The sequence below is a fragment of the Bactrocera dorsalis genome, chromosome 1, assembly GCF_023373825.1.
Source record: "Bactrocera dorsalis isolate Fly_Bdor chromosome 1, ASM2337382v1, whole genome shotgun sequence".
Classification (NCBI taxonomy): domain Eukaryota; kingdom Metazoa; phylum Arthropoda; class Insecta; order Diptera; family Tephritidae; genus Bactrocera; species Bactrocera dorsalis.
In genome coordinates this window covers 44,908,287-44,931,999 of record NC_064303.1, presented here as the reverse complement: position 1 = coordinate 44,931,999, position 23,713 = coordinate 44,908,287, and the positions used below count along the sequence as shown (strand labels likewise).

The following is a 23,713-nucleotide window of genomic DNA, read 5'->3' as shown; positions in this document are numbered from 1 at the left end:
TTTTCGAATAATTTACTTTTCCAAATATATACATAAATTATCTGTTTTTATAATATTAAATGCATTTTTAAACTTAAAAAATTCATTCATTTATTTGCTTCAATAAAACATATGGATTTACATGAAAAACATATGTATTTATTATGTATAAAGAGAAAAAATTTTGAATATTCTTTTGTTTTTTTTTTTCTTTTGCAATATATTTTCTGGTCATTTACATATGTACATATCTCAAAGTTTATTTACTGAACAGACGCGAAAAACAAGAGAGTAAGTGTTTTTGCAACATCGTAAAAAACGCTGCTTGCTTCGTTTCGAATTTTTTATCACACTCTCTGAAAAGTAAATTAAAAAATTTACTTTTTCGAGGTGCATGTGTAATCTTAAAGGTGATTTACTTTTCCGCGATTATTTACTTTCTGAGAATTTACTTTTCGAGAGTATACTGTATTCAAAGAATTGAGGTTTTTTCTATATGCGTTTTGTTAAATTTTAAAAATCTAAGTTGCCTCTGGAAATATATTAAAATAATAATATGCGCTATAAAAAGGGAACACATATTTTCAAAAATATAAGAAATCATCAAATAAAAATATATTTGTGCGGTATGGCATTATTGATTGAGAGTGGCTAAGTACACAAATAGAATACAAACGCTAATGGCAGAAACATCTTCTCATGTACTGAACACATAACGACGACAGACGACAAACGACAAACGAGAGTACGAAAGTGAAATGAAAACAAAACAACGCATGTACACAAAACAACGCAGCTTTCCATTTTGTATGTACACAATTTCGTTGTGGCCATACTAATACCTTGCACTTCAATGAAATTTTAATATTTTGTTCAAAGTTAAATTTTTTATGCAAAAAATAAGTAAATAGGTATATATTTTTGTTTTAAATTATCAATTGTTATTACAAATGATAAAATAGAGCTATTTAATGCTTTTATTTGTAAAATAACGTCAAGTTTGTAAGAGCTGTGAATAATTTTACATTTTACATATTAGTGGCATCACCACTCTTCCTCATCTCTCTTCTTCCATTCTACTGTCGTTGGCAAATAGGAATTAGAGAGAATGACAGCTGTCGGCCTACAGTCGTGTATTCGTGTCGTCGTCAAAATAAGTGTCCATAAGAACGTGTGTAATATTTGACAGATGTCGTTTGTCGTCTGTCGTCGTTATGTGTTCAGAGCATCACTTCGCTACGAGCGGCAAGCGTTTTGTTCTCGCTTTCATTCGAACAATGTTGCCATTACTCAATACGCATATCTAGTTTTGTACGCATCTATGCTTTCAATTACAATATTTTATAATATAAAATATCAAAACTGAAAACAAACTATTAAAAATAGTTTATATATTTATAAATAATAGCATTCGACTCTAAATTTGAGTTATTTTAAGAAAATTTCAAATATATTGAAGACAATTTTTATAATTTCTTCAGTATATCGAGCCTGGCAACCCTGCGGTGTGAGTCGTTTCTACTGGGAAATCCACAAGTCGTTGAAAATTCTACGATTGGCGGGTGGTAGAAGGGTAATTATTTACATTGCGCTCTCATAAAATTCATTTGGTCATATGCGTTTGAAGAAACAGGGTTAATAAACTGAAGTTATTATTGAAATTACTTTTTATAAGGAAGTTTAAAGTTTGAAGTTTTTTTACTTCGAAAATTATATCTAAAATAAGAAGTAGGTTATCTGATTTAAATTTTGGTACAATAATGCGTATAGCTATAGCAAATGAGATTAAACCAAACATATAATTTATTATTTCAAATAAATAAAATTAAATGCTGATATAAAGACATATTAAAAAAAAAAATATTACTAAAATAAAATATTTATTATACTTTTTGTTATTTGTCTTACATTTTATAAATTTATAGTAGTTACAAAGAAACATAAAATTGTTAGGTAATTTTACAGTTATTACCCACAGTACAACTTCCCATATATGCGCGCGCTCATTTGTAAATATGGAGTGGTAAAATACGTGGCTCTCACTTCCCTCTTCATGTTTGCCCGCGATGATCCCCTCACCTAGCCCTCAAAATGTGCACTCGTGCCCGCACGGGAAAAATGCCACTGAGGGCTAATATGCCCATCCCTGTGTTAAGGTAACAAATGACGACTATGTTTTCCAAGCAGTTTTTAAATTTCGAACCTTATTAACGTTACGCCATTACAAATGTAAATATTTTCCGTCACCATACAGTACTTTAATTGACATGATGAAATACGCACGTTCCCAAATTTAATATAAACTTATATAATTATAAGAATTGCGTAAGTTGTCCTTTATATTTCGGGAGTAAAGAACAAAAACAAATATTAATCTTATATAATCGCTTTATGGTTTACAAGTATATTCGCAAACTTTTGTATGCGTTTGAACCAATCGTCGAAGCACTTTTGCCATTGAAGTATCTCCAAAATCTAAAAAATCTTTCGCAGAACCTTTATCTCGAAAACTCGTAACGTCGACTTATCACATGTTGTCATCGTCCAAGCCTCTGCACCATATAGCAGGACGGGAATTATGAGCGACTTATAGAGTTTGGTTTTTGTTCGTCGTGAGAGGACTTTTCTTTTCAATTGCCTACTCAGTCCAAAGTATCACCTGTTGGCAAGAGTGATCCTGGGTTGGATTTCCAGGCTGACATTGTTGGTGGTGTTTACGCTGGTTCCAAGATAGACGAAATTATCTACGACTTCAAAGTTATGACCGTCAACAGTGACGTGAGAGCAAAGTCGCGAGTGCGACGACTGTTTGTTTGATAACAGGAGATATTTCGTCTTGCCCTCGTTCACTGCCAGACCCATTTGCTCTGCTTCCTTGTTCAGTCTGGAGAAAGCAAAACTAACGGCGGGGGTGTTGACGCTATGATATCAATATCATATCAATCTCATCGGCATACGCCAGCAGCTGTACACTTTTATAGAAGACTGTACTTGCTCGATTAAGTTCTGCAGCTCGAATAATTTTCTCCAACAGCAGATTGAAGAAGTCGCACGATAAGGAGTCACCTTGTCTGAAACCTCGCTTGGTATCGAACGGCTCGGAGAGGTCCTTCCCGATTCTGCCAGAGCTTTTGGGGTTGCTCAACGTCAGTTTACACAGTCCTATTAGTTTTGCGGGGATCAGACATCGCGGCATAAAGGCAGCTCCTTTTCGTGCTGTCGAAAGCAGCTTTGAAATCGACGAATAGGTTGTAAGTGTCGATTCTCCTTTCATGGGTCTTTTCCAAGATTTGGCGCATGGTGAATATCTGGTCGGTTGTTGATTTACCAGGTCTGAAACCACACTGATAAGGTCCAATCAGTTTGTTGACGGTGGGCTTTAATCTTTCACACAATACGCTCGATAGAACCTTGTATGCGATGTTGAGGAGGCTTATCCCACGGTAGTTGGCGCAGATTGTGGGGTCTCCTTTTTTATGGATTGGGCATAGCACACTTAAATTCCAATCATTGGGCATGCTCTCATCCGACCATATTTTACAAAGAAGCTGATGCATGCTCCTTATCAGTTCTTCGCCGCCGTATTTGAATAGCTCGGCCGGCAATCCGTCGGCCCCTGCCGCTTTGTTGTTCTTCGGGCGGGCAACTGCTATTCTAACTTCGTCATGATCGGGCAATGGAACGTCTGCTCCATCGTCATCGATTGTGGTATCGGGTTCGCCTTCTCCTGGTGTTGTGCGTTCACTGCCATTCAGCAGGCTGGAGAAGTGTTCCCTCCATAATCTAAGTATGCTCTGGGCATCGGTGGCTAGATCACCTTTGGGGGTTCTAGAGGAGTATGCTCCGGTCTTGAAACCTTCTGTAAGTCGCCGCATTTTTTCGTAGAATTTTCGAGTATTATCCATGTCGGCCAGCTTATCAATCTCTTCTACTCACACATTTCGACCTCTTACTTTTTCTCTCTGCAAATGCGTCTCGCTTCCCCCTTCAACTCTCGGTATCTATCACATCCCGCACGTTTTGTGGTCGATCGTAACGTTGCGAGATATGCAGCCTGTTTTCTCTAAGCTGCGACACGGCACTCCTCGTCGTACCAGCTGTTCTTTTGCACTTTCCGAAAACCAATGGTTTCGGTTGCAGCTGTACGTAAGGAGTTTGAAATGCCGTCCCACAGTTCCCTTATACCGAGTTTTTGACGAGTGCTCTCAGTGATATGAGTGTGATTGCAGCTTCTCGACGTCGAACCTTCCTTGTGTTTGTTGACGTTCGCTTTTTGCTGCACAGAAGCGGGTGCGAATCTTGGCTATAACAAGATAGTCGAGTCGATGTTAGGACCTCGGAGCGTACGCACGTCTAGAACACTGGAAACGTGTCTTCCGTCTACCACAACATGATCAATCTGGTTGGTGGTTTTTCGATCCGGAGACAGCCAGGTAGCTTGATGTATTTTCTTGTGCTGCAATCTAGTACCGCAGATAACCATATTTCGGGCCCCGGCGAAGTCGATCAGCCTCAACCCATTTGGGGATGTTTCATCGTGGAGGCTGAATTTACCGACCGTAGTGCCAAAGATACCTTCTTTGCCCACCCTGGCGTTGGAATCGCCAAGCACGATTTTGGCATCGTGATGTCAGCCTTTATTTTTACGAGGACATCAACCAGCTGGGCAGCGGCACCTTCCCAATTAAGGGACCGGACATTCCGGGTGCATGCCCTCAATTCGTAGTCCTTATTTCGTTTGCCATGGTCGTCATCAAAAGGGGGGTCATTGGTGTAATTTTTTTACGTGGCGGGTCCCAAACCCTGCGCAGGGGATGTTTCGCCTTCTCACTTTAGCTCGCCTTCAAACGGATGTTCTTAGGCTATTCAGAGGATACTTGGTCAAAAACCGGAAGTCGTGAGCTGCTTGAGTCATATGTAAAAGAATCGTTTCTGGCCACTCCCAAGTGAATGGCAAACAGAGAACTTTCCTCACTTGCATGAACTTCTACACATGACTCCATCCTCCTGAAGTTCTACACCTGACTCCTCTTCCTCACTATCACGAGTGTAAAATTTAATGTCTCGGACAAAGTCATTAATGAATTATTGCGCTTTTAATAGTAGCCTTATATGGGGATGACGAATTCAACCGTTTTCACACTGCCGGTAGGAATTGTTATAATATTTATGATAGACAAGTTTAGTTGTTGTAGCTTTAGTGCTTTAAGAGATATGTACATTAAATTTATTAGAAGGCGGGGACACGCCCACTTTTTAATTTTTTCCCCACAGGTGCTTCTTGCTACTGCGATACGCTGTGCCAAATTAGTGTTTTATATCTGATATAAGTGATCTTAAGGCAGAAATCCAATTACGCCCATCTACGAATTCATATTTTTTTGTACTAAGGAAACCACATATCAAGTTTCATCGAGATATCTCAACTTTTACTCAAGTTACAGCTTGCACGGACGGACAGACAGACAGAAAATCAACTGGATTTCAACTCGTCTCTTCATTCTGACCATTTATATATTGGGTAGTCGAAAAAGTATTTTTGTATTTTGTCAATAAATGTCGTTGCAGTCGTATAACTCCAGTGCTACCAATCACATTGTATCATACCATATAGTGTTGGAAAGGGGAGATTTTAAGCTTCATTTAACCAAAAAAATTAAATTCGGGGAAGTTGAAAAAAGTTAAAACTGTTACAAAAATGAGTGAAAATAATGAAAAAATTCGTTATATTTTGAAAAACTTTTACATAAAAAGGGAAGAATGTCACCACTGAAATTTGTGAAGTTTACGGAGACGATGCTGCATCAGCATCAACAGTTAGGTGAACAAAATTCTTATACTCTGTAGCAAGATGTTGCAAGAGTGAAAAAATAATTGCCCGATGGATTTTAGGTGAATCTCCAAGGATTAGTGGTGGTCAACACAAACAACGATTATTTTAAAAATTATTAATTTTGTATCAAATTTCAGTCAAGTTGAAATTTTATTTAATGATGCTATGTTTTAATTTTATAAAATAACATAATTTAACGAAAAAAATTAATTTTTGTACTGTTGTTTCTAACTACACCTAACCCTTAAAAGGCATTTTTTAATTAAGAAACAACTTTTACACTTAAAATTAAGAAAACAATTAGGTTTACTATAAACTAGATGAAACCTAAACTATTTAAAGATACAATTATTTTACGACATTTTGTTTTGTAGAGATAGATAATTATTTCATGTGCAGTGAAAAGATGATGCCTGCTAACATAATATGATTTACGAAGATTTCAAAACAGGTTTGAAAAAAATTAAAGAGGAAATATATGAATTAGTACTCACCGATCCAAACGGGGTTAGATCGCCGAAAAAACAGCCCTTTGTCGGATGAAATCCGAGTCAATTCCGGTGGGTAGAACCGGCTGTCGATAACTCTCCCCTCCCCAGTAGTGAAGACACTTGAGGCCTTGCTACTCCCGATTTTCACTCACCACCTGAGCCTAGCCAGTCACCAGCATGGATTCCGAAAAGTGCATCATAAACGCTCAGATAATCCGTGGCTTCAACCAGAAACCACCCTGTGAGAGAACGATCCTCGTAGCGTTGGACTTGTCAAAAGCCTTTGACAGAGTCAACCACACAACGCTACTGCAGGACATTGAAAAAACTACGCTTCCTCCAGGGTTAAAGAGGTGGACCATGAACTATCTGAACGATCGTCAGTCATCCGTACTATTTCGAGGTGAAACATCTAAACTGAGAAGAATTAAACAGGGGGTTCGGAAGGGTGGTGTCTTCTCCCCGCTACTGTTTAACTTCTACATCTCGAAACTCCCGCAACCACCAGAGCGGGTTTCCATAACCTCGTACGCAGATGACTGCACGATATTGACGTCGGGCAATGGAATCGACGGCATGTGCTAGAAGGTAAACAACTACCTCTCCGACCTTTCTCGTTTCCTCACTGCACGAAACCTCACACTTTCCCCCACCAAATCCACAGCGATCATATTTACAAACTGGACGAAGGAGTATAGACTGGAACTTAATATTGCAGTTGATGGCGTCAAAGTTCCGACTGTCAATAATCCTAAGATTTTAGGCGTAACCTTCGATAGTCTATGCTCCTTCTCTCCCCATACGACCGCGATTATCGCCAAAGTACAGAGCCGCAACAAAATCCTCAAGTCGCTAGCCAGTAGCCAGTAGGGAAAAGACAAAGAAATGTTGTTGGCAACTTACAAGGCAATCGGCCAGCCGGTCCTTAACTACGCAGCACCAATATGGTCGCCTAGATGCAGTGGTACGCATATGAGGAAATTTCAGACCTGCCAGAATATTTCCGGACCACGACGGGATGCCTTTTGATGTCTCCCATAGAATACTTCCACAGTGAGACGCTTATGCTTCCTGTAAAGGAGCATAATGAACTCCTCTCCAGGCAGTTCCTACTAGGATGTTTCTGTAGGAATCACCCTTGTAGCCATCTGCATGGAGCGGAACCGCCTCCTAGGAGCATCAAAAGGTCTTTCCTCGACTACGTCGACGACGTCGCACAGTACGCCGACCGGACATCGGATGCAACTGACTTTCGACAGGTACTGACCGCCATTCACAGTGGAGCCATCAACACCACCTTCACGGACTCCCTTCCCGTGAATGGCGTTCTTGGAGTCAAATCACCACCTATCGCAGACGAAGAGCTCCAGTTGCCGCGAGAAACGCGAGTGACCCTAGCGCAAATTCGTTCTGGATATTGTAGCAGGTTAAACTCCTACTTATCCAGAATTGACCCTGACATACCCAACGTATGTCCTGCATGCAACGGGTCCCCGCATGATACTGGCCACCTATTTGCATGCCCCAGAAACCCTACTCATCTAACACCCTCCTCCCTTTGGTCCAACCCCGTCGAAACAGCACGTTTTCTGGGCCTCCCGTTAGATGACCTCGATAACAACGCAAACGACCCTTACCATCCTAACGGGGATTAGATATACCGTTAAAACAACAACAACAAGGAAATATATGAACTTACATTCAGAACATATTTAAATTATGGAAGTGAAGAGTGAATAATCATTAATTCTATGAAATATTAAACATGATTATTAAAGCTAGTGTAATCAAAAATTAGATCAAGTAATACTCGTATTGAAATTAAAGTTTTCATACTCGTATTTAGAAAATATTACAGTTAAACTTAGAAAAATATTATGAAAATATTATTAAATGATATTATTAATTTGGACAAAAAAAATCTTTCCCTAAAATAATGTCACAATTTTTACTTACCTATCATAAATACGACATGTCGTATTGTTAATTCGTTTGTCCGAAGAACGACGACGTCTATCTTCGAATAAATCCTTAACTGCTGTAACACCAAGCACAAACAAAACTGGAATCATGGCAACTTCTTTACCGAAAGCGTTTATAGCCGGAAACCAATTCAGTAATACGATAAAAATAAAATATAAATTCGCGACTCGATGGAATTGCTCCAGTAGATTTTTTGGTATGAACGAAAGCAAAGTGTATTTTGTAGTGCGGATCTTATTACCCACAAAATCGCCATTCGGGTGATCGCGTTTTGGAGTTTTTGGTGGAACTGTATGATTAGGTATAACTATTCGATAACTTCGTTCATCAAACTTCTCACTTTGACAAACTAATGTACGCTTCCACCAAGGTGGTGTTTCGGCGCGCCGCAGTGTGTATATTGATTCCGAGCGGGATGCTTGCCGAGAATGACCACGACCACCTGATGACGATGTAACCGATGCTCCAAATTCACGAGTTTCAGTTTCTTCCTTGTGACCAGGTGGAAGGATAAAATCTGTTTTGGAACCAACACGACTATGACCGCGTGAGGGGCCAGCCGTACCTGGTGAATCTGTAATTTGACCTTGCGAAAAAGCGCGTTGATGTCCTTTCAAAGCTGATTTTATTGGGCGACCACTCGGACCCAAAATGGTACCACCGCCATGGCTTACAGATCGTATATGGCCGCGACTAGTTGTACCAACGCTGAGATTATGGGAAGGCGCAGATACCACAGCCACGCCAGGTATACCTGTCGCCATACTACCGATAACGCCTCCGCCAAGGCCCCCGCCGATATTTACAGCTCCGGGAAATACATAGGTACGTTCGGGTTCTTGTAAAGGATTTGTTTGCGCTCCATCCAGATGACCATACGCCGTAATTCTTTGGGGCGTTAATGCGAAATTTGGCACCGGCAATGTTGGCGGGGCTGAGCGCTGTTGCTGTACAACAGTAAACTTTCTCCGGAACTCTTCGGTATTCCCTGAAAGCATTATTATAAGTCACCATGTGAATGTGTGAAACTGTAATCGTAAGCTACAGCTACTAGTTCGTAACAGCAATCCAACTAAAAATTTACTATTTATATTGTTCTCTTAAACTCATTGCATATATAGAAAATTTAAAAATCTTCTATGATAGAATCCTGCAATAGAAAAATAAAATTATTTAATTTTTTTAAGTAACTTAGCTTTGAATCTAAGCACATATTTTTTAATAAAATAATATAACATAAATACTATTTATTACTCTATTCAATTAAAAAATGTCAAAGTTCTCCTTCCATTTAGACTTTATCTTTAAAGTATGAACTGTCATCTGAACAGTGTACAAGGCAGGGCTAGCAATTTACAAGTTTATGGTTAGGAAAACTAGGGTTAGTTCGTAAACGCAGTAATTTTGTGCAATCCTGCTGCATTCTTGCCGGCTGTGGTTGCTACTGCACAATCATTGCGATTCTACTGCCTTGCCATTGCGATTGTGCTGCGAAGAATTTTTTCGCATTTACGAACGCCAGAGAAATGGAATTTTTAATTAACGTAATTATTGATAACCAGGAAACTCAGAGTGAGAATATTTTATTGAATTACAATAAAAAAAGGATTAAACAAGTTGAGAGAAGAAATCTTTTACTAAAGAGTGATTTAAAAAATTCGTGGGATCTAAATGTAAATAAGGCCTATTATTATTATATAATCATATTAATAATTAAAGTCATATATATGTAGAATTAGAAATCATTTTACTCGCTCTTCCATTTCGCCTTTGGTTCTACGCAGTTTCAAAAAAATTACTGCAATGGCTGCGACAATTTGCCGAAGTGCTGCAAACTGCATGCATTAAAAAACTTTTGACGAAGAGCAGTATTGCCGCAGGTTTTTTTGACGAACGAGTTGCCCCTGCAAATATGCAGTGCAACCAAGTTACTGCGTTTACGAACTAACCCCTAATTCCTCATGGTCCAGCTAAAACTTCCGAGTTGAGGCTACATACATAAAATAACTGCTAATTGCTGTGAATGATCGGTAGTGAAAGTTAGACTAAGGCCACGTATGAACAATAAAACAGTAGTGTTCAAAGTTATGAAATATTTTTTTTTATATTTCTAAGGTTGCTTTCCTGGCTGGGTAAAAATCCGGGTCCGTTCCGGTTACGAAGACCCAACTGTCGCGGAAATACTTTTGAAGATATCCATTCAGCTATTCGAAACTTCTAAAAATGGTATAACTGCCAAATTAAGAGCGATTATTATAATATCGTCGCTTTAGTTTTTTCGGAGTGTATTGAAAATAAATATACATTGCTTAGTGATTTAACCCTGGTCGAGACCAACGGTCTGATACACTTAGTCGAGACTAATGGTGCTTGGCTAGGCCCCTATGTGTATCTAATGTTTATTCAATACTTGCTCCAATCTCACAAATTGTCTGTTATACCCTGACATCTTTCATGGTAACTTACAACTAAATTTTACGAATTACTTGAAACTTTGGTAAACGTTAAATATTTTCTTGAAATTTGCTCTCCGTAGACTCGATCGTCCTGTGGTAGGTAAGATTCGTCCGCTATTACTAACTACAGAATCTGTAGCAGATGCTACGAGTCTATTATGTATCAAGACAGCTGGTGAGTCTGGCATCTCATTTAAGGCGAACCTAACTCAAGCTCAGCAAGAGCATCTCAGGAATCTACGTACGGAGCTTGATAATCTAACTAAGGGCGGGGATAACAGCAAGACAATTAGATACATTAAAGGGGTGCCGAGGATAGTCGATAAGCAGACTTTTCGTGCGCCAAAAGTAAAGCCTAAAGATTCGTAAGTTACATATCGTCACCTGAAATGCAAAATAACGTAACATCACTTTTCGTAGCTTTACAGGAGAAGCAAAAAACCATATAAAAAGAAAACCACTTGAGATATTGAAACAAAATTTTCAAATCTGAATTAACATGAAACTATAAGTATACTTAAAAAAAATAAAGAAAAAATTAAGCAAATTTTATAGTAGGTGTCTTACGTTATTTTGAATTTTCATTTCTGAAACAAAATAACGTATGATCAATCTAAATTTGTATTAAAATTAAAAATTTGAATATTAATATTTTTTTTAATTTTAAATAATAACAGTTGCAAGTTTTTCATACTTCATGTTATTTTTATTATTAATATGTACATAAGTACTAGAAAAAATTTAAATATTTCAAGCTAAAAAATGAGGATAATGTTTAATTGTTATTTATTAAATAACTAATTATTCAAAAGGTATATTATCATAAAAGTAATAACAGTCTGCTGGAATTAAAGCTTCTAGGTACTGCAGATGTTGCCATTTCTTCTTAGTTATTGTTAAACTTTGTAATAGCATAGACTGCTGAATTCCTAAAAAAGCACGGGTCTGATCACTTGGATCATGGAGTTGCTAAACCGAACTCTGGCGGCTCCTTCTCTACCCATATACCGAGAGAGTTGTGGGTGGAAAAAAACCGTTGGAGAAAAGGGACAGTGAGCTTCTTCACGGATGGGTCAAAGGTGGAGGGGTCTGCTGTGAGGAGCTCTCTATCAACTCCGTTAGATTTACTACTCCGGAGTGACCATCGCCTCAGAAAGCAGGGCGGCGATTCCAGCCTTGAACTCATTAACAATGAGCAGAGCTGATCGAAGATCTAACCTCGCTATCAATAGCATCGGGTGTCTTTGTGATAAGAATGATGTGAGCGCCAAACCACAGCGGAATCGCAGGAAATATGAGCTAGCAAGAAGAGGCACCCTAGAACCGCTATCGGTAGAATGGGAGCGGATCTGCGCTCCCGTATCTTATTCTATTACCGAATAGCTGGGCGTCGCGAAAGCTTGGTCAACGCTGGGCCACAATTTTTACACACGCTGTCGTCATTGCCCTATTGGCTTTTACGCAGTAAGGCTGGGAATCCTACCAGACGCCATCTGCAGAAGCTGTATGGAAGAAGATTAGGTGGAAACAACTCAACACTTCCTTCTTGGCTGTCTTGCGTTAGGGAGGTCAAGACTTAATCACTTGGGGTGCGCATACCTTCAGATATCCCACCGAACTGGCGGGAAGCGTTTTGTTAATTTACAAGTTCGAACACAGGGGTTCTTCTTTTCTATGGCTACTTTGAGGGCTACATATATGTGTGTATATAGTAGTCCACGTCCGATCAACCATGTAGCCTAAACTAACCAAAGCACATTGAACTTAATCACTAAAAATAAACATAAACAATAAATGAAGGCTAACTTCGATATAAAAAAAAAAACAAACACTCTGTTATATTTACATACATGAGTGATGATACGTTATTTTGTTTAACGAAATCAAGCACTTGATGATACGTTTTTTTGAATTTTTAATATAGCTTATAGTAGGGGAGCCCAAGAGGGGATTTTTGCAGTTACTTAAGCGTGTCAGAAAACTATATGGGGAGAAACATTGCACCCTTTTATGTACCCCTACCAAATATGAGCCCTTAATATGGAGGCGTGCGTTGGGGGGGGGTTCGTCAGATTAGAGAAAAAAAATCGATCCTTCGGGAAACTCGAGCGCGTCAGATTAAGAGATGGTATGTTAAATGCATGAAGACGAGTGTATATTTCAATATTCTGACAGTTTGAGGGTGGCTTAGAGAAATAGCAGGGTGACAAATCTGTAAAAAAAAAAACGTCACCTTGAAATACTCGAGCGCGATAGATTTTTTTTTCATTTTAAAGGTAATTCTGTCAGAATCACGAAAATCATATAATCTGACAATTTGCGTGGGGCGATACAGGTGAAATCGTCGATAAAAGGTCAATCGTACTAATCACCATAGCGTGGTTGACTGGCAGATTCCTGCAGGTGCGAGTCAATAGCTATGTGTCGTCCGAGTTTAAAGTGTCGTCCGGGGTCCCAGAGCGTTCCCATCTGGGGCCAGTGTTGTTTAGCATATTTGCCAACGACATTGGTCACAAAATATCGTCGGAATTTTTACTATATGCTGATGACCTCGAGATTTTCAGGAAGATAAGCACTGTCGATGCTATGAGTGCATTACAGCAAGACCTTGATAGACTTGAGGAGTAGTGCGACGAAAATAAATAAAGAGGAAGTCACAGTAGTAAAAGATCTTGGTGTCATGACTGACAATGCACAAATTTCGCCGGGCACATTGACAAAATTACATCACAGGCATACAGGACACTTGGGTTCATATTCAGATGTGGGGATGACTTCAGGAATGCTGATACGTTCTTAAGGCTGTGCTAGACCCTGTTGCGTTCGATGTTGGAGTATTTCATTGGTTTGGTCTGTCTCATTGACAAAGTGAAGAGTGCAGAAGAAACTCTGTAAATATGTCGCGTACTTCCTGGGACGTAAAGGATGGGTCGGAGGCTCGGAGGAGGTTCGTGGTCAATTTGGGATTTGCGACCTGATGAGTCGGAGACAAGTATCAGATCTCTTGTTTGCTTTTAAATCACTAAATGGATTAATCGACTCTCCGGAAATTTTGGAACAACTCGGCCTTGTAAGCCGTAGGTTACACGAGCTTAAAGTTTTGTATAATCTTAGTAATGATCTAGTAATGATACACCAAGATATTGATTTGTGCAATGTTCACAAATAAATCTCGTTTAAATAGTTATATGCCTTCTTCCTTCTTTTTTGTTATACCTTTTTGTATATAGCCGACTGGCGTGAGTAATAATAAATAAATAAATATTGAAATAAGTTAACATTTCACTTTTATTTTGTTATATTTTAGCTATATTTATTATAATAAAAATCACTTAGCACACTCTATTATGAAGAAAACGAGCGTAGCCATATCTTAAACACCAAATATGTAGGATTTTCACCTTTTTACTTTGTTGGTTTTTTTTGCGTGTTTCTTCTTTTTATATTAACTATAATAAAATACTTTCCAACATTTTTCCCGCTATAATTGAGATGTTCACACTTTTCCCAAACACATATGTATGTACATATATGTATAATATGTAATTTATGTTTAATAAGCACAAATAAGTAAAACTATATGATAATATTATAAAATTTATATCATATCAGTGTAACTGTAGTACTTTCGCGTAGTACTCCTTTAAAAAATAATCCTGATGAAGCTAATACCCGTGATAAACTAAGTATTTTATTATTTGATTAATATTATTATATAATATTGCCTAGTTGTTTATTAAATTTAAATAAGGAAAAAGGGGAAACTTTAGTATACCATCCCACGATTTCAAGGTTAAAAGTGATATGGTTGAATAGGGCTGATGCTCCAGATTAAGAAAATATATAATTGTTTCCGCCGCAAACTTATAGTTTTCGAGATATTTGCATTTAAAGTTGAAAATTTTGCAAATTTTATCTTGCAATTTCTCGATTTCTAGTAATTATTTATTTCATATTATGCACTTATACTTAATTACATTGTTTCTACATATTTATTTTTTAGTAATTATTTAGTTATTTGCTTAAAATAAGCATTTTATATTTTACACAATTTTCATTCCATGCACACTAACAAAAGTATTCCGTGTTTATAGATATTAAGTGTTGCCATAATTACACGTTTATCAAACGAATAGGAATGGATATAAAAACTCAAACGCAGAAAACAAATACCATCTGAAATAAAATTTCCATTGTAATAAAAAAAGTTTTAAGGCTTATAAGTATGTTTAATCTAATAATTTAATAAAAGGATCATAATAATTATTTGCAATACAACAAAGGTAAAACAGGGTAAACATTAGTCCATTCGCGTCCCACTTCTTACTGTATTGGCGGCCTTCGGCCGCGCTTCAAAAAAAAAAATAACCCTGGCCAATCCAACACCGGGGTGTGTCGGATTCTTTTTTGAGCAAAACTCCTTTTTGCGTTGACCGTCTTCGAACGCGCTGCAAAAAAAAATAACCCTGGCCGATACAACACCGGGCTGTGTCGGATTCTTTTTTGAGTAAAACTCCTTTTTGCGTTGGCGACCTTCGGCCGCGCTTAAAAAAAAAATAACCCTGGACGATTTAACACCGGGGTGTGTCAGGCATTTTTTTGAATAAAACTCCTTTTTGGCGTTGGCGGCCTGCCAGATCAAAAATCATGATGTATGAAGAAAAGGGGCAATGATTTATGTATTTGGGGTATAACCTTATTTTTTATTCATTTTTATTCGTTTGATAAATGTGTATTTATGGCAACAATTATTATCTGTCAGCACGGAATACTTTTGTTATTGTGCATGGAAGAAAATTTGTGTAAAATATAAAATGCTTATTTTAAGCAAATAACTAAATAATTACTAAAACAAGAAAAAACGTTAACTTCGGTTGCACCGAAGCTAAACACATTTCTGTTGTTGTTGTTTTAACGGATATGCTAATCCCCGTTAGGATGGTAAGGGTTATCTGTGTTGTCGTCGAGGTCATCTAACGGTAGGCCCAGGAAACGCGCTGTTTCGACGGGGTCGGACCAAAGGGAGGAAGGTGTTAGATGCGTTGGGTTTGTGGGGCAGTGTCATGCGGAGACTCGTTGCACGCAGGACATATATTGGATATGTCGGGGTCGATTCTGGATAAGTAGGAGTTTAACCTGCTACAGTACCCAGAACGAAGTTGCGCTAGGGTCACTCGCGTTTCTCGCGGCAACTGGAGCTCTTCATCTGCAATAGGTGGTGCTTTGACTCCAAGAACGCCATTCACGGGAAGGGAGTCGGTGAAGGTGTTAATGGCTCCACTGTGAATGGCGGTCAGTACCTGTCTGAAGTCTGTAGCGTCCGAAGTTCGGCCGGCGTACTGTACGATGTCGTCGACGTAGTCGAGGAATGACCTCTTGATGCTCCTAGGAGGCGGCTCCGCTCCAAGCAGATGGCTGCAAGGGTGATTCCTACGGAAACATCCCAGCAGGAACTGCCTGGAGAGGAGTTCATTATGCTCCTTTACAGAAAGCATGCGCGTCTCACTATGGAGGTGTTCGATGGGAGACATCAAGAGACATCCCGTCGTAGTCCGGAGTGCTGTGTTCTGGCAGGTCTGTAGTCTCCTCATCTGCGTGCCACTGCATCCAGGCGACCATATCGGTGCTGCGTAGTTGAGGACCGGCCGGCCGATTGCCTTGTAAGTTGCCAACAACGTTTCTTTGTCTTTTCCCCATGTGCTGCCGGCTAGCGACTTGAGGATCTTGTTGCGGCTCTGTACTTTGGCGATAATCGCGGTCGTATGGGGAGAGAAGGAGCATAGACTATCAAGGGTTACGCCTAAAATTTTAGGGTTATTGACAGCCGGAATTTTGACGCCATCGACTGCAATATCAAGCTCAAGTCTATACTCCTTCGTCCAGTTTGTGAATATGGTCGCTGTGGATTTGGTGGGGGAAAGTTGGAGATTCCGTGCAGTGAGGAAACGAGAAAGGTCGGAGAGGTAGCTGTTCACTTTCGAACACATGCCATCGATTCCATTGCCCGACGTCAATATCGTGCAGTCATCAGCGTACGAGGTTATGGAAACCCCCTCTGGTGGTTGTGGGAGTTTCGAGATATAGAAATTAAACAGTAACGGGGAGAGGACACCAAACTGCGGAACCCCCTGTTTAATTCTTCTAAGTTTAGATGTTTCACCTCGAAATAGTACGGATGACTGACGACCGTTCAGATATTTCATGGTCCACCTCTTAAGCCCTGGAGGGAGAGTGGTTTTTTCAATGTCCTGCAGTAGCGTTGTGTGGTTGACCGTGTCAAAAGCTTTTGACAGGTCCAACGCTACGAGGATCGTTCTTTCGCAGGGTGGTTTCCGGTTGAGGCCACGAACTATCTGGGCGTTTATGACGCTAAGTGCTGTGGTGGTGCACATTCTGTTAGTAACTATCTGTTCAGTTTGTATGGCAGCTATATACTATAGTAATTCGATCTGAACAATTTCTTCGGAAATTACATTGTTGCCTTAAAAAATAATCTATACCAAATTTCGTGAATATATCTTGTCAAATGTGAAAGTTTTCCATACAAGAACTTGATTCCGATCGTTCAGTTTGTATGGCAGCTATAGTAAACCGATCTAAACAATTTCTTCGGCGATTACATAGTTGCCTTAAAAAATAATCTATACCAAATTTCGTGAAGATAGCACGTCAAATGCGAAAGTTTTCCATACAAGCCCTTGACTCCGATCGCTCAGTTTGTATAGTAGCTATATGCTATAGTCAACCGATCTGAACAATTTCTTCGGAGATTACATTGTTGCTCTAGAAAATAATCTATACCAAATTTGGTGAAGATACATTGTCAAATGTCAAAGTTTTCCATACAAGAACTTGATTCCGATTGTTCAGTTTATATGGCAGCTATATGTTATAGTGGTCCGATATCGGCTGACAAATGAGCAGCTTCTTGAAGAAAAAATGACGTTTGCAAAATTTCAAAAGGATATCTTAAAAACTGAGGGACTAGTTCGTATATATACAGACAGACAGACGGGCATGGCTAAATCGACTCAGCTCAACATACTGATCATTTACATATATACTTTATAGGGTCTCCGACGCTTCCTTCTGGGTGTTACAAACATCGTGACAAACTTAATATACCCTGTTCAGGGTATAAAAATAAATATGTAGAAACAATGTAATGAAGTATAAAAAGTGCATAATATGGCACGATTACGATTCTTGGGGCGCCGCGATTTGAAGGTACCGATGGATAGAGGAGGTCCTCAGGATTAAAAAATATATACACATATACCGTCCTCAGACGCATAGTTTTCGAGATATTTCACTTCATAGTTCCACAATTTTACATGCAATTCACTCTTATTTTGTTTTGTTTTGTTTTTCTTTACATGTTCTGACAAATACCAGTGTTGCCACATATTGTCTTAAAAAAACTATTAAAAAATTTTCTGTTTAACATATATGTATAAAGAAAATGGTACAAATGGTTTTTGCATATTATGTTAATTGATAAATAAAGATAAAAAATAATATTCCTTTCCTTTCCTATTTCCTTCGGCCGCGCTTCAAAAAAAATAACCCTCATACATCGAACACCGGGATATCCATAGTTCCTTTGTGTCGAACTACTTTCTGCACTTGCGGCCTTCGGCCACGCTTCAAAAAAATAACTCTCATCGATCGAACACCTTATATGTATATATAAATATATGTATCATATAAATATATAAAACAAATTTTTGATTATATATTCAGGACACAAAGTATGGCAACACTGCTATATGTCATAAATGTAAACACACAAATCGCTTGAAACTTCGAATGTGCAAAATTGTTTTAAAGTATATTTATTTTCTTAAAAAATATACAATTAATATAAATTTTTGATATATACGAATGTCTACAGTGTAATTAAATATATGTATATTAATTAAAAAATGTGTGAAAAGTGGGTTAAATATAGTGAAATAACGAGCATTGTTTTAACAAATTTTTGAACTTTAAAGTGAAATATCTCGAAAACTATAAGTCTGAGGACGGTATATGTGTATACATTTTTTAATCCTGAGGACATCCTCTATCCACCCGTTCCATCAAATCGCGGCACCCCAAGAATCGTAATATTGCCCATAATATGAAATAAATTACTAGAAATCGAGAAATTGCAAGATAAAATTTGCAAAATTTTCAACTTTAAATGCAAATATCTCGAAAACTATAAGTTTGCGGCGGCAACAATTATATATTTTCTTAATTTGGAGCAGCAGCTCTATCCAACCATACCACTATTAACCTTGAAATCGTGGGATGGTATACTAAAGTTTTCTCAAAATAATAAACATAGAGTCACACTATGCGTAAAAATACATAAATTTTATAATTAGTGAAAATTGTATGGAAAAACTACGATTTTACACCGTTTTCAGGAGGCTGCCCTAGAGCCCCCCGTGGTCCTAGGGGGGGAAGGGTGCTATTATTCAAAAGCTCCATTCATTACCTTTCAAATGAGGGGGGTAGCAAGCCCCCAGCCCCCTCCCCCTTCGCACAAAACCTCTTCAAAATGGGATACTGAACTAAACATTTCCCTAAAATTTACGCTAAGAATGCTCAAAAAGTAAAAACATAAATTATGTTTATGTATGCTTACGTACACAGATCAAGAGGTTTTGCTGGTGTTCTTTCCGATTGGAGTTGTCGACGCAAGCAAAATGGAAAGTTTACAATTCATCAGACTGCAAAAATTAACTAAAGTTGGCAACGTTTACGAAGATAAATTTTAATAAATCGAGTTTGCTTCTCAATCCTTTTCTTGACGCTGCACAAGAACACTTTTAAATAAGAACCATTTACATTTTTACAAATTGCACATTTTTTGTTTAACTTTATATTCGTTTTACACTTTTCTGTTGTGTACTGATTGGTCGTTGGTTAATTACTATTTATTAATTATACTATTGCAATTTATTAGAGTATCCGCAGTACATAAAATAAATAGGCTGTTTGCGTGTCCTAAATTGCATTCCTCTACATTTTTTTTTTCAATAGCACAAAATTTAATATGTAATACATACATGTATGCAACACAATCTCTTATGCATGTAGATAAAATAATGGAACGAGTTACATTTATACTCAATCGAAAGCACATAACTATCAAAAAAATATTTCACCTTCTAATACATGTGTCAACCTTTCATATTAGATTCTACATTTTTTAATAATTTTCACCTATACTTTTTTTAATGATATTTTAATTGTCATTTGCGCACTTCGTCTTTTGCCAATCACTCAAAAAATATAGATAATTAGATGAGAACGAGTATTAACTTCTTCAACACTGGTTCATCATATGGTTGACTGTTGTTCGCAAAATTTAGTAGTTATTCAACACTAATAGAGTGTTTTCACTTCTTCATATTATTAAAGTCTAGTATACGTAATAAGGCTTTTCGATTTTTAACTTAAAGCCCTGTTCTCGTGGACTCACAAAAATCACCACCCACACTATTTTGATGTTTTTGTGATTTGTGAGGTTTTCCGTACCCTGAGGTGATTTCAAAAGCACAAATGCTCGCAATTACGTCAAAAATATGTGATGTCAGAAAGTAAACCTCAGAATGCAAAATCAGTTGTGTTGGTTTTGTTAATTTCAATATATTTATAGAATTTTGAAATTATTTAATGAAATAGAAAGGAGGAAGTATTCCCCCAAAGAATATTTAAATAATTCGGACAATATTCTATTTGCAACTATGTATTATTGTATTATTTTGTACGTGCGAGAATAAAAAGATAATTATATTTAAATAATATCCAGTAATGCTGCAGCTGTTCCTAAGTTGTTCTTTCACATTTTGAAATCCTTAAAATAAATTAAATTATTATATATGCACCAAATTTAATAGATATGCAAAGTTACTTTTGCCTATTTCCTTATTTTGTCTATTTTGCAGGTTCTCAAAAATGTGCTTTTCTACTCATGTGGTGAGTTTTTTGTGAGGTTTGAGTAAGAATAACCTAATAAAATAAACCTCACAACAAACCTAGCAAATATTTTCTCACAAATCAGTTGCGGGGTTTGCTCAGAATACAACAATATGCTTGTAAGGATTTGAATATGTAGTTATAAAATAATTAGAATATATCGTCACCTGAAATGCAAAATAACGTAACAACATTTTCAGAAATTTACAGTGGCATGAATGAAACACGAAATAAAATCGAACACGAGTGAAACAAAATATTAATATTAGTTAAGACTGGTTTGCATATGACCGCAGAACCAGAAAATGTTGAACATATGTAATATTATGTATATAATTTGAAGTAGTGAAGCGTAATCAATAAGACACTCAATTTCGATTTTTTTGATGATACGTTATTTTGGATTTCAGGTGACGATATGTATGTTTCTTAAATAATAAGTTTTTATGATTTATGACTAATATTCAGAGATCCCAATGATATGCTTTGGCTGGGGTTTAGAAAAGTATCCAAAGGATGTTCTCCAGTTTAAGAATAAATAAATATATATATATATATAAATATACAGTAGGGGCCGATTTATAGTTTTTAAGATATTTGCTTTTAAAGCTATTTAAAATGCCAATTTTTTGATTTATAATAAATTTTACGTTTATATTTTTAACTTGTTTATCCACTAACACAGCACTAATTCGTTTCTATACATTAGTTTTGTATTAAATAGTGCTAAACTAATTTTAATTCAATATTTAACCTTGGTACAAATCCATTTGTTCATACATGCTGTGTGCCAAACGGACAGATTTTTCCTTATATTGGGTTTGGGTGAAAACGTTTTTATGATTTAAATAAATTTTACAGTTTGTTGTGCCAAAGAAATAAAGGCTAATATTTCGATAGTTAAAGTTCAAAATAAACGTGATAGAGTCATTTGAATGTTTACCTTGTTACTTATATTATTAAATATATCCAATAAATGAAATGCATTAATTAAATAAAAAGCAAATAGTTTGCTTGCTAAAAACAACACTAATGAAGCCAGAAATATGCATTAATTTGATAATTTGTTATTAATTGACAATTTTAGGCAATATACCTAAAATAGTTGCCTAGCTACTACGACGCTACTAGCATTCGGCACGCATATGTGCACACAAAAATAAGTATATCGTCTATTTATTTAGCATATCATTTATGTATTGTATGGAATAAATAATAACATAAACAAATGAATAATTACTAATTAACAACATATATTATAACATATGTACTTGCTATCTATACAGCTGTTATTTTAAATTCATTTATTCCTGGACGCTTATCTCAGTCAAATCGTTACATCTGTGAGGGTATCACACGTCACGTAAAATTCTGTATTTCGTATTGTTAGAGCGTATTACATGAAGCAATTTTTGTTGCTAATTCTCGGGCGATTCTCTTTTGCTGTCGCCCATTACCTTCACACGAGCAACTTGTGTTGCGCAACTCTGTTCGAGTTTTTTTCTCATTCTCTTTCACCTTACTTTAACCCATTGTCTACTCTTTACTTTAACCCATTGTCGTTTCTTTTTTCTTATAGATATTTGTTCCACTCTATCACATATATTAATCAGTTCTGTCAATTAAGAAATACATTTTATTTATAATTCAAAATTAAAACAAAGATTATATGACAGACTTTCACATATATCACCCTTTTCACTATCGTCTGAATCAATTTGTATGGCTTTCTCCATTTTCTAAAATATTTATATTATATTATGTATATCTGTATACATATTTGCAAATTATTTGCCAAAAGATGATATTAAATTTTTTAAATATATTCAAAATATTAATTTCAAAAAAAAATACACTCAAATGCAACTATGTACTACGAAAGAAAGAACACGAATGCCGAAAAACGTCGCAGCGAACTGCTACGAATGAGAACACAAAGCGAGTTGCTGAACACTGGAAACTCGGCGCGATTCTCCTCTCCTCGTCGCCCCCTCGCCTATAAACCAAGAGTTGCCGAGACAAAAGTTGCTGCGTGTAATAAGCGAGATACACGCACAACAGTCGTAGTGCGTATCTTTCTTTCAAACCTTTAATCTCACGCAACGTCTTTTTCTCATATTCGCATCGAACTATTCTGACCATCTGGCGAATAGATGGAATAAAGCGTACCAACAAACGACCATTAGAATACAGAAATGAGAATTGTCATGTGGCACATGTGTTTGATTTGAGTCTTTTACACTGGTTACCATAAGTTAAGATCCGACAAATACAAAACACTTGTGAATATACGAAGAAGCTCAATTGTGCGCAAGCCACTTGAGCCGTAACGCTATGAACCAAAGGCTAAGAAATCCATTACGAAATTAGTAAGAGTTACTATTATATTATTGTATAACAACAAGGATTTTGTAACTGGTTCTAATAATGACTAGATATAATGAAATAAAAAACTGGATTTTCATATTTTGTGTTAATTTTCTCTATTATTAAAAAAAATCACATATGTATATGTACATACTTACATTATTATGTTATCACTTATAATATTACATTTTATTTTATAAAATGATAATTCAGTTCCTTTCAATGGAATTAAAATTAAAAATAAAAATTACGTCAGTTTAATGGTATAAAAATTAAATGAATTATTAACAAAATAACACATTTCAGTTAATTTCGGTAAAAAATAAAAATACTAAGCATAACATTTACTTCAAGATTTATGTACATATGTACATAAGATTCAACTCCAAAGATACAAGTATATACTATAAGTATAGCTTCTAAATTTATGTATATTAAGATTGAGGTATTGCACAAAATTACTTTTCAATATCATTGTATATTTTTGTTTTTTAAGTTTCTAAGGTCTTATTGTCATATTAGTTAGTTTATATTATCTACGGTTTTGGGTGCAAGTCGATTTCTTTTATCGCAATGGGTTTTGGGTGCAAGTCGATTTCTTTTATCAATTAAAAATTGAAGGAAGTACAAAA

At 36.8% G+C, this 23,713-nt stretch overlaps 2 protein-coding genes across 7 annotated transcripts in view; both read right to left on the bottom strand.

Annotated features, from left to right (window-relative positions):
* The window catches only part of LOC105227105 (phospholipid-transporting ATPase VA), a 67,539-nt gene extending 47,455 nt beyond the window's left edge, over nucleotides 1-20,084 (bottom strand). For 2 of the 6 annotated variants that reach the window (XM_049462344.1, XM_049462347.1), the window contains exons 1-2: nucleotides 19,382-20,083; nucleotides 8,260-9,436 (exon numbers count right to left, since the gene is read on the bottom strand). In XM_049462344.1, the coding sequence (XP_049318301.1) occupies nucleotides 8,260-9,284 (1,025 nt within the window). In that variant the 5' untranslated portion in view covers nucleotides 9,285-9,436; nucleotides 19,382-20,083. Of the gene's footprint in view, nucleotides 1-8,259; nucleotides 9,437-19,381 lie in introns of all 6 variants that reach the window. The other 4 variants (XM_049462349.1, XM_049462345.1, XM_049462346.1 and 1 more) reach the window with 4 other exon arrangements.
* LOC125775614 (uncharacterized) overlaps nucleotides 1-23,713 on the bottom strand; it is a 231,184-nt gene that overhangs the window by 170,032 nt on the left and 37,439 nt on the right. The gene's annotated exons all lie outside the window — the stretch shown is intronic.